Here is a 12,475-nt window from a genome sequence, read left to right as displayed (position 1 = left end):
CTAAGAGAGGAGCTGTGTCGGTCGGTGAATATAAGAGAAATTAGGATTTTTTGTACTCACCGTAAAAACCTTTTCTCTGTAATTCACCGACCGACACAGCACCCGCCCCTCCTTTTTTCTTTACGTTGTACTGCTTGTTGACGTACTGGGTTCTGCTAGCAGGCAGGAAGGTGGATACCTAAGGGACCGCCCCCAAGGGCGGAACTGAGAGTTCTGAGTGTTGTATTACAACTTTGCCTAGTATTCCCCTAGAGGTAAGGTATACAACCCAATGGCTAAGAGAGGAGCTGTGTTGGTCGGTGAATTACAGACGGTGAATTTGACGGTGAGTACAAAAAATCCAAATTTTTGGTCCGCTAACGGGGGTTAAAACCAATGATGGTAAAGCGGTAATGATGGTAAACCAATGATGGTAAAACCAATGATGGTAAATAGCACCGCTTTACCGCCGATGCCGCTCCCGCCTCAGTGTGAAAGGGGCCTTAGAGTGAAGACTGCAAGCTAGGCGTTTCGCCTCCACATCAGTTCCTGACCTTAAAAATGCACTTTTGGAAGAATGGTCAAGCATTCCCAAAGACACTCCTAAGCCTTGTGGACAGCCTTCCCAGAAGAGTTTAAACTGTGATAACTGCAAAGGGCAGGCCAACTCCATATTGAAACTATGGACTAAGACTGCCATTACAGTTCATGTGTGTGTAAACACAGGTGTCCCAATACGTTTGGTAATATTGTGTATCTTCCAATGGGAACACTTGTTCTGGTGAAGTCCAACATAGAACGGTATATTGGTAAAAAGAATTCACCTAGCATGAACAGGTGAATAAAGTTCATTTAAAAATCCATTAATGAACCAGAAGGATGGATCCTGAGGTGTCACATTTGTGAAGAGACCACCACCACCACCCAAACTCCACTGCCTCTTACCCTCAGGTGGATAGTAGCAAGCATGGATGTTAATCAAAACCAGCTCCTCAGTGGCATGGGGATATAATCCACAGCTCCTCGGCAACATTCAATGCCCAATTGAAAAGAGAAAAGAATATCCAGATAATGTTTATTGTAATAAAAAGCCAAAGGCTATTACACACACGCGTGTACACGAGTCTGCAGTGGCCATTTTGTGGGTTGGAAATGCCGGACGTTTCCTATACTGCCTGTTTTTCCTCCAAAAGTGTGCGTGTAAAATGGCCTTTGGCTTTTTATTATAATAAACATTATCTGGATGTCTGCACTATGAGGAGTTCTTTTCTCTTTTCAGTTGAGCATTGAACGTTGCAGAGGAGCTGTGGATTATATCCCCATGCCGCTGAGGAGCTGGTTTTGACTAACATGCATTCTTGTTACGATCTACCTGAGGGTTATTTACTAAAGGCAAATCCACTTTGCACTACAAGTGCACTTGGAAGTGCAGTCGCTGTAGATCTGAGGGGGGCATTCCCCTCATTTTTATATCTTCCTCTCAGATCTACAGCGACTGCACTTGTAGTGCAAAGTGGATTTGCCTTTAGGAAATAACCCTCAGTGTGTTTGGGTGATAGTGGCGATCTCTTCACAATTGACGCCTCAAGATTACATCCTTCTGGTTCATTATTGGATTTTTAGGTGAACTTTATTCACCTGTTCATGCTAGGTGAATTCTTATTGCCAATATACAACTGTTCTATGTTGGACTTCTGCTCATGATTTTATAATAGCGCTACACCTCCCTATATACACTTATTTGTGTTATCCATGCATATTGTTGCAGCTGCTTTTATAACAATTATTGATTCTGTTGCTCGTGTATGATCCCAACACAACAAATTTGGGTTATTTTACTAGTTCTTGTGACCCCCCCCCCCCCCCCCCCCAAGGGATTTTTGTCAATGGAACTTTCACGGAAATGTTCCCAATGGTACACAGATGGCAAAAATATTACTTACAGGGGTGTTAGAACTCTCCATTTTTCCATCCAAAATAGAAGGAAAAGTTTGCCCGTAGTTCTACTTCAAACCCTTTCATTCCTAAGCCTATTTCTGACATTTGGCGTTTACAAGTTAAAATCCGTATTTTTTTTGCTAGAACTACTTGGAACTCCCAAACATATATATATATATATATATATATATATATATATATATAATTTTTTTTTTTTTAGCAGAGAATCTAGAGAATAAAATGGCGATTGTTGCAATATTTTATGTTAAACGGTATTTGTGCAGCGGTGTCTTAAACACAACTTTTTGAGAAAAGGGACACTTTCATGACTTCAAAAAAAACGATACAGTAAAGTTAGCCTCATTTTTTTGTATAATGTGAAAGATGATGTTGCGCCAAGTAAATAGATACCAAACATGCCACGCTTTATAACTGCGTGCACTCGTGGAATGATGACAAACTACAGTACCTAAAAATCTCCATAGGTGACACTTTATTTTTTTTTACGGTTACCGGGTTAGAGTTACAGAGGAGGTCTAGTGTTAGAATTATTGCTCTCGCTCTGACGATCGTGGCAATACCTCACATGTGTGATTTGAACACAGTTTACATATGTAGGCGCAACTTCCGTATGCGTTTTCTTTGCTTTGCGGGGACGGGGTGCGTTTACATTTTTTTTATTATTATTTATTTTTATATTGTGTTTTAAAAAAATAAATAAAAAGATTTAATCATTTTTATTGCGGTCACGAGGAATGTAAACATCCCTTGTGACAGTAATAGGTGGTGACAGGTGCTCTTTATGGAGGGATCGGGGGTCTTAAAGACCTCCAATCATTCCTTTGCACTTCAAAGTATCCAGATTGCCGAAAGGGGCGATTCTGAATACTGTATATATATATTTTTTTTAATCCAGCGCCATTGGCAGCCGAGTAAAAAGGAACTGATGTTGTGACGTCGCTTCCATGTCTACATCCAGCAGACTGGAACAAAGCCTTTTCCGGCTTAGTGCCAGTCTGTCTCTAGCCGGCAGAAGTGACAGATCGTGGATCGGGTCTCCTGGTGGGACGGGAGACCTGGTCAGAGCGATGGGAGGGGGATGTCCCCTCCCGCGCCTTCGGGATAACAATTGAGCGTCTTTTAGCCACATTGGTTGTTATCCCTGGAAAGCCAATCGCCTGCTCTAGAAAAAAAAAAAAAAGTACCGGGATGATGCCTGCAGCTGTGCGCATCAGCCCAGTATAACCCCCGAAAAGCCGAGACCGCATATCTGCATACACTCGGCAGGAAGGGGTTAATTAAGCAATTTTGTTCTTCACCTTTCTGTTCAATAACTCCTCACTGGACTGTGGATCTGCACGATCACCTCTGTCCAGTGTAAGGAATAGCAATATATGCCCTCTGTTAAATGGGTTATCCCTTGGTATCCAAACTCCTGGTGCTTTCTGCACTGGACTTCTGGCAACATGAGTGCAGTGTCTGTTTACTAAGCCTTGGTTTACACTGCTGCGAGTCCTCATGCGACTTGCTATTATGCGAAAGCCAAATGATAAATCAAAACACAGTAGTTTCAATGATTGCTGTCTTAATTGCTGTGACTCAAGTTGCAGTGACAAAAAAAATCCAGCACTACTTTTCTGCATTTTCCTTGTGATATGAGTGCCATAGACTGCTTTTTTTTTTTAAATCACAAAAGTTGCAAGGAAGTTGTTTGTGACTTTGGCTGCAATTTTAGATGGTTTCGTAAGGTCAGTAATGGGTGTCACTGCATTATGATTGGCCAAAGTCGCACTGGAAGTCGCAGGACTATGGGGTCACAGGAGTGTGAACTAAGCCTTATTGTATTTGCATTGCTGTTTTCATATACTTATGAGCTTATTTTCCTTCAATTACTTTTAGGTTTCTATATAAGTCCATCCAAGGAACGATGTTTCCAACACAAGTACAGATTGGTCGTCATGTACTGAAAGCTCATCCAGAATGCCTGACTCATATTGCAAACAGGCTACATTCTCACAGTGCACCTGTGCCAGAAAAACAAATCAGTACTACCATATCAACGGTTAGTGAATTTCATCTTGGAAGGAACCAGACAGAAACCATCGATCGAGAGAAAGAGACTCAAATGTTGTGCTTTGCTAATCAAGTTAAAGGATCACCTGAAAAAACGAACTATGCAGGTCCAGATCCTTCTTTTCCCTTTACGATAAAAAACCAGTTGGGGGCACTTGCCCAGCCTTACAACCATGACTCTTCTTTGGAAGCCTTTTGTGTAGACGAGATGTTGAAATGGGATCCAAGGAAGGATCAATCTGACATTGGATTGGTAAACTGGATCACCTCTACTCCTTTGTTTAAGGATTCTGGAAGGCCAATGCAGCCATCTGTTGGGGTTCAGGACACATCCAAAGACTCTTCTATATTGCCGTCAGGTTTAAGTATTCCCAAAGATTTCAATCAAAGCTCAAGCAGTGTTTTTCCAGAAATGGTAATTGGGACCAAAGGCAATGGGGATATGCAAGAAACAACTTTTTTATAAATTTATATATATATGTAAAAGACTCCTATTTATATTTTTCTATTTGCACAATTATGTTTTAGTGAATTTACTGTTTCAGTATATGAAGCAGGAAATTGGCGGTACAGGATTGTTTTGTGTACATATGTTAGTTTTGTCAGAGCTTTAAAAGAAGAAAAAGTATATAAGCAGAGGGATTTTAAACATTTTTTTTACGTTATCTGGCTTTACCAAACTTCTGAAAAATATAGTAGAAAGTTTATTTGTAGAGACAAAGTTTATATTTAATGTAACATTATGTACCATGGTGCCTTTCTTCTGTAAGAAGATCTCAGCTACACTGACTGACCAAATCGGGGTCATAGTCTAAAACTGAGTATATTATATGCTGGATTCCTTCTTCCTTTGGTCCCCCCCTCCCCCCCCCAACAGCATAGGTTAAGAAAATGGAAACAAAGCAGTTTAATGTAGTTCTATATAGAAATTGTTGCTCTGGTGCATAATTTTTTTTCTTTTGTAAATGTTGCATAATAATATATCTGCCTTGAGAAGGTTATTTGAGCTATTTAAAATTAAATAACGGTTTTCACCGTAAAGTAGCACTAAATCTGCTTTTGCATTTCTAAAAACACCAGATGAGACTACAACACATAAAAAATGGTCTGAAGTCATGGGGTACTTAAGATTATCATAAGATATATCCATAGTCATTACAACAGTACCAAATTAATCAAACAAATCCTACATAGAGGGAAGGTTATATACCGGCTTCAAAAAAAATATCTTTGGATCTCTTTCACATAGGTGTTTCCATCATGGCCGCCTGCCAGTTTTTCAGAAGACCTGATCAGAAGGTCCATGCATTCCTCTTGACAGACAAGTAAACAGACTTGTCCGTTTACACCAGCCTACTTCCAGTGGGCTCTGTCCACTATGCAGAAACTAAGCAGTCACAAATGTGTCATCCTCCTTCCTGCTCTGCTTCAATCAGCAGGGGATCAGATCCCCTGCATTTTGAAACGGTATCCACCTTGTGTTTCACCTTGTGTGAAAGGGGCCCTTTTTGTTTAAATGGCTGTATATTCAATAATTGTAAAAACATTAGGGCCTAGTACACACAGGCCGAATGTCAGGTGTACTGCAGCTGGTCCATCAGAAGCTGGCATGACCGGAAAAGGTCTGCCGATCAGCTCCTGATGAAAGCGCAGACTGGAGTCTTCTGGCGGGAGGGGGTCAGAACACAATAGCACAGCAGGGGAGATCACTGTACAGACATCCGATAGTACAGTGGCCCCTCAGTGGTCAGTTTTCTTTTCCTTCAGCCCTGCTGTGTTAAACGGGGGGGGGGGGGGGATAGTGTGTGTACCAGGCATTGGGAACACCACTAGCATATTTTTCAAAAGGCCTCTATACTTTGACAAATCACAGGCTGTTTGGAGTGGGCCAATAAATGTATAGAGTTCATAGCAAACCTAATAATATCCCAAAATTTAAATGGCCTCAATGTAATGTATCACTTTGTGCCATCATTTCATAATAAAGTAATCCTAAACTTTATTTAAAAAAAGTTAGACTGATCCATCAATGTCCTCAGAACATTGCATGTATAGCTCTGTAATGAACAGTCATTAATGAGCTGGCATTATCAAGAGCACTGTCACCAATGTCATCTTTAAACAATCAAATCCTGCACAACAGCTACTCTAGCTTCCCTAGAAGGGAGTGTGCCATACGTATGCTGCAACACATACTTCTTGCTGCTGCCTTTAGCTGATAGGCAGCTAATAGTATTGATTTTGCCTTTCCAACGCCTTTTGGAGACTGGCTTGGAATGTGGCCTTCAGGCAATGAGTTTTTTTTTTTTTTTTTTTTTAAGATCGGAGTGTACTGTGTTCTTTAGCTGCAGTGCCCTTTCTGGGTCTAGAGCTGGGATGTGACCCTGCCTCTGAAGACTCCCTTTGTTGGTAAAGCACCAGGGGGCTACCTGGTTATGAAGACTACAGGGTGCCATCAAAATCCCCACTTTGGCAGTTTAACACAAAGGGTTAACACTGAGGGACTGATTTGGTGGAGCGTTGCATGTGAGCCATATGTTTTTTTCCCACCATTCAGCATTGAGGAAGAACCTCCCTGCTGCTGCTCCTGACTGCAAGTGACAGATCTTTTCTTTTTCACACACCTACAGTGACCTGGTCACCTGAACCTCCCCTGCTACCATCAGCTACTATGTAAGTATTCAAAGCCTAGCACCCCCTGAGCTGTGTTGCCCCTGACCTATTGTGCAACATGTGTTCTAGACGAATATGGCTCACAATCCTATAATGGTTCCTGTGCTGCTTGCTTTGCATCTACAGAGGAGCCTGACTGACATCCCAGAATTTTCTCCTCCCAGGTCTGTCTGGCCTCTGTGGACTTCAGGAATGCATACGTGCATGTCCCTATTGTTTTTCTCATAACAGGAAATGCGTTCCTGTGAGTCCCCACCACTAGTGTGGTCCTGTCATTCAGGCTATTCTCTGCACTTCGAGTGTTCACCAAGGTCTTGGCTTCTTTGCTATGGTACCAGGGCGTCCCAATTGTGGGTTATCTGGATGATCTCCTGTTCAGGAAGCAGTCGGCACAGATTCTAGCTGATCATATAGTTTGAACTGTCTGGACAGGGGAGGCTCCGCTTTAAGTCTTCCTCCCCGGCACATTTGGCATGTAATTTCGCATCCACTCAGATTGCCTAGCCGTAGAAGTTCTCCTATCCCCTCCCACACTACAGTCTTCTGAGACACATCACAGGTCCCAGAAGACTGATCGGCTGTTCAAAAAGAGCAGTGGGCAGCAGGTTGTGAAGCCACAAGCAGCACCACTGGCTGCCCACAGGTATGATGCTGGTGCCAAGAATCCAAAGACTAGTAAAGAACTAGCCCAGGTAAGGATGGCACTGGAAGCAAATGGGAAATAGGATGGCACTGGAAGCAAATAGGAAAAAATTAATTATGGGGTTTATATATACTTTTAAGGCAATCTAATATGCCATACAGTGACATTAAGAATCTACTTCAGCATACCTTAGGCATGCTTTAAGGTGCCTATTCTGTTGCAGCTTGATAAATCGGGACCAGTGTGTGATAAAGAGCAAATCATTTGACTGCTATGCCTTGCAAAGCTTTTGCAGGGCTCGGCTCATACCTGTATGATCTCTTCATGGCCTTCAACCCTAGTCAGGCCTATTGTGTATGAGCGAGCAAGTCTGTGGTAGGGCATTAGACTGTATACTATAAGTGAATGTTGTGATATGGATTACTCTATGTAATACAATGTGCTGCAGATTTTGGTACTATATATAAAAAAAGTAATTCAATGTAAATATGGCAGAATTGATTTTTATAAAACTAGAAGAAAGCAAAGTGTATTTTACAAAGTTTTGACTGACGTTTTCCAAACATAAGTGAGACAATTTGATTTGGAATCTTATTGGTTGTTGTCACGCCACATGTTTCGCCCTACATGTCACTTTTCCACTTTTTTTGTTTTTTTGTTTATTTATGCATCCCAACATTTGTTATTTATTTCATGGACTGTAGTTCTCTAATTTTGAGTTTGTATTTTTTATGATGGATCTTTAAACTAAAACCATTTTACCACACTGCTGTGTTCAATATTGGAACAGGATTGAAACTGATCACATCTACAGCATTAACCCAAAAAAGTAATTTTTTTTTAATTTTGCCTTTTTACTTACTTTTCTGCTACAGTATGTTGTCTTTTCTGCCAGTGTCTGTTGATTGTTTTTACAAACATTCCCATATAAGAACATACTGTATAACGTGAAGTTGAATTCAAAATAATAGTGAGGTGAGGCTATTTTGTTTTAAGTATTTGTAGTTTTTTTATGTTACCCCCCCCCTCCTTTTTCAGTTCACCCATTGTAAAAAGTTCTGCATTGTACCCCTTCCAGATTGGGGAACATAGAATTGGAAAAGATATATGTGATGCCAACAAATGTGTAGTACTAAAGACAAGATCAAGAATAACATATATGATGCAGCCCGTCATTAGCATTAACATTAATTAGCATTAACTAAGTAGCCTTTTTTTTTTTTTTTTATGAGTTCCCCTTTGTAAAACTTTGTTCATGTGTGCAACTAGGGGGCAGTAAAACTAAGCAATTGACAGCAAGGACTGTTCTGCAAAGAGCACTGCATGTGTAAACTAGCCCTACCCTTTTTTTTTTTTTTCTTTTTTTTTTTTTACACACCTGTGGATCCTGCTTTTTATTTTTCTTTAACTTCCTTTAACAGACCAAGCTGTGCATCAAAAGTGGAAGTTGGAGGGTTGAGCCAAACAATTTAAAGGATAACTCCACTCTCCTAGGGAAAATAAAATGGCAAATAACACATACAATTGCTACACAAGCCATATTGTAACTGAATGTTATTACGTTTCCATTTCAGTCTTTGGTGCTGTCATTTTCTGTAAAATTCAATGCAATATGGCTACCTGGAGTCCCAAAATGTAATTTCCTGCTTGGCTCATGGATTTTCTCAGAAGTCCTGCACACAAAGAAACAAGTCAGATTTAAGTCATCTTCTGCAGCAAAAAATTCACTTTTTTTTTTTTTTGTGTCAGTATCTTAGGAAGGATGCCACAAAGTTATTACACTTGCCTCCCACACACTGTTTTTTACTGGAGTTCTTGTTAACCCCACAGTTTGACCTTGACCCTTTCTACATAGAAATAATGCAGCAAAAAAGTGCAGAGTTGTACTGTGTAAAATATTTATGAAATGGCAAGTCCAGTCTAAACTAATTTTCTTTGATTACACTGTGCAAAAGTTTTATGCAGGTGTGAAATTTTTTTTGTAAATTAAGAATGCTTTCAGAAATGGAAATCTTAATGGTTTATTTTTGTTCATTTAAAACGAAGGAAAGTTAATGAACAGAAAAGAAATCCACATCAAATCAATATTTGGTGTGACCACCCTTTGCCTTCAAAAAGCATAAATTCTTCAACTCTTCTAGGTACACTTGCACACACAGATTTTGACTCAGTCCAGGGCACCCACTACCATTTTTCTGCACCCCGGTTCCTATGTTTTTGTGCATAGTTGAGTCACTTAGCCATGTTTCTATGTCAGAGGTTTGGCTTTTTGGCCACAGTTCTTCCATGAAGATCACTTCTAACCTGACTTAAGACAGTAGATGGGTGTATGTGGGTCCCACAGGTTTTCACCAGTTCTGTGCTGATGGCATTGCTGAAAATCTTCTGACATCAAAGGGGAAGTAAGCATGATGGGTCTTTCATCTGTCGCATTGAGTTTCCTTGGCCAACCACAGCACCTACGGTCTTCAACATTGCTGTTTTATTTGCCTGCTTCTTCAAAAGAGTTTCAAGAGCACATCTTACAAACCTCAGTCTGCTTTGAAATCTTTGCCTGGGAGAAACCTTGCTGATGCAGTATAACTGTTGTGTGTCTTGTTGCTGGGCTCAGTCTTTCCATGGTGTATGACCTGGGTCATGAAACAGTCTTCCACAACCTCATCCTAGTAGAAGAGTTTGGCTGTTCCACGCCCAATTTTAAGCCTCCTGCACAGTGGTTTCTTTTTTAGTTAGCAACTGTGTTTAAACTTATGAAATGGATGATCATTAGCACCTGCTTCATATAATTATTCATACACCCGACTCGGTCTACAAAATCCCTGACTTTGTGCGAGTGTAAGCATTTATGGTTCGATGCCAAAGCGTTGTCACGCCAAATATTGATTTTGATTTCAATCTTCTTCTGTTTGCTCACTTTGCATTTTGTAAATGAATCAAAATAATTTAAAAATATATAGTTTTAAAGCATTCTGGACAGAATTTTTTCACAGATGCCTAAAACCTTTCCACAGCACTGTACATGTTCAGTTTTATAGACCTGTTTAGACCAGACCATACTTGGGGACTACCAGTACTGAGTCCTTTTTTTTTTTTTTTTGCTGTTCTTATGAATTGTCAACAGTTATTTACACCTAAACCCTTTTTAATACACCTGTATTCCGATGTGTGAAATATTTACTGGTATATTCTGTTAAACCAAGTCTGTCAAGAAGTGTTGGGACACTTGGAATGCTCAAGTTTGCTTCAGGTCTTTTAACCACTTCGCTCCCAGGCCAATTCTGACATTTCTCTCCTACATGTAAAATTCCTAAAACATTATATGTTTTTTTAGCAAAGACCCTAGAGAATACAATGGTGGTCGCTGCAACTTTTTATCTCACACGGTATTTGTGCAGCAATTTTTTGAACACGTTTTTTTCAGAAAAAAGTTTCATGCTTAAAAAAAAAAAACTGTAAAGTTATCCCAAATTTTTTGCATAATGTGAAAGAGGATACGCAGAGTAAATAGATACCCAACATGTCACGCTTCAAAATTGCACGCGCTCGTGGAATGGCGCCAAATTTTGGTATTTAAAAATCCCCATAGGCGACGCTTAATTTTTTTACTGGTTACGATTTGGGTTACAGAGGAGGTCTAGAGCGAGAATTATTGCTCTCGCTCTAACGTTCGCGGCGATACCTCACATGTGTGGTTTGAACACCGTTTTCATATGTGGGTGGGACTTGCGTATGCGTTCGCTTCTGTGTACAAGCTCACGGGGACAGGGGTGCTTTACATTTTTTATTTTTTTATTGTTAATTTTATTTTTATTTTTTTAGTTTGACACTTAAAAAAAAAAAATAAAATAAATTGACTTTTATTCCTATTACAAGGAATGTAAACATCCCTTGTAATAGGAATATGGCACGATCGGACATATTTACAATGAGATATGGGGTCAATAAGACCCCATATCTCACCTCTAGGCTGGGAAGCATAAAATAAAAAAACAAAAAAAACGATCCTGGCTTGCTAGCCAAATCGGCGCCGTTAATTTGAATACAGAGGCCTCCGAACGATCATAGAGACTCCGGGGACGATCTGGTCCGCCGGAAATCTCGATGGTAACTTCCGGGGGCTGGCGGATCCTGTGACCGACTCACCCATGGAAGCGGTGAGTCTGTACAAGCACCGGAGGGCGGCAGGAGGGGGGGTGTCCCGCCGCCTGTAAGAACGATCAAGCGGTGGAACAGCCGCTATGATAGACGCCAATAGACGTAGTATGGGCGCCAAGTGGTTAATAAGCCAAGTTGTGAAATAAGAATGACTGTGCAATGTGCGTACCGTCAAGCATGATTGCCTCCTTGGGTATATTCATACAGGTTCCTTTGAAGATCAGGCACAAGTAGAGCAACACAAAGGTTAGTTTCTGTTAGTGATCTTTGTGCATAATCATTAAACTGGTAGTAATACTGACAATGGGAAACATTGACATTCATTAAGCCTCAGAGGAAGACTGATGTTTGATCAGATGACCCATTGTGAATGCTGATCTGCAATTAAGGTAGAAGCCATGCTTATATAACAGAACATCAACACTAATATGCAGTGCATGTCCAGGTCACATGCTTTGTAAAGGAATGATGTTAAATAATGCAGAGATATTTTAAAGTACTGTATGTCAAAATAAATCAGTAGGATTCTTTTTCATATTTTATGCAAATTTTAGTTTGAAAAACAATTCTACAAAATAACAGACCAAAGTGAAATGTGTTCTATAAAAAGTAAACCAAAGGATAGCTTTGTGGAAAACGTAAAGACGTTCCAAAAAGTTACTACTAATATGTTTAAAGTTAATATAATGAAAGAGAATATGCTAAATGACATTTTTACATGACCATACAAATAAAAACTACTAGAAAGAAAGCTGTTTGTATGTTTGTGTTTTGATTTTTTATAGAGTGGTATAATGGGGGCATGTACAAAATGTAACCAAAGTTCAGACTCCTTTGGATTGCTTTATTGCAAATTACCATGCATTGCAGTGTGTTGTGTTGATGGAGCCTATTAATTTTAAATGGGATGGCAGCTCAACCTAAACCCATCATTGGACATGAACCTTTTGTTTAACGCATTGCAATGCATACCACATGCACTGTTGTGTGCAGCAGTGTGTTCTCAATTGGCCA

The 12,475-nt window shown here is 40.1% G+C and overlaps 1 protein-coding gene across 1 annotated transcript in view; it reads left to right on the top strand.

Annotated features, from left to right (window-relative positions):
- Nucleotides 1-12,212, top strand: part of ATP10A (ATPase phospholipid transporting 10A (putative)) — a 243,916-nt gene extending 231,704 nt beyond the window's left edge. The window contains exon 21 of the mRNA XM_077482771.1: nucleotides 3,817-12,212. Coding sequence (XP_077338897.1) covers nucleotides 3,817-4,456 — 640 coding nt within the window. The 3' untranslated portion in view covers nucleotides 4,457-12,212. The remainder of the gene's footprint in view (nucleotides 1-3,816) is intronic.
- Nucleotides 12,213-12,475: the final 263 nt, after the last annotated feature.

Source organism: Lithobates pipiens, unplaced genomic scaffold (genome assembly GCF_037356315.1).
Source record: "Lithobates pipiens isolate NorthernLeopardFrog02 unplaced genomic scaffold, aLitPip1_a1.2 Scaffold_16, whole genome shotgun sequence".
NCBI classification, from domain to species: Eukaryota; Metazoa; Chordata; class Amphibia; order Anura; family Ranidae; genus Lithobates; species Lithobates pipiens.
Note: the sequence above shows the minus strand (reverse complement) of the source record. Positions and strands in the feature narration are given on the sequence as shown.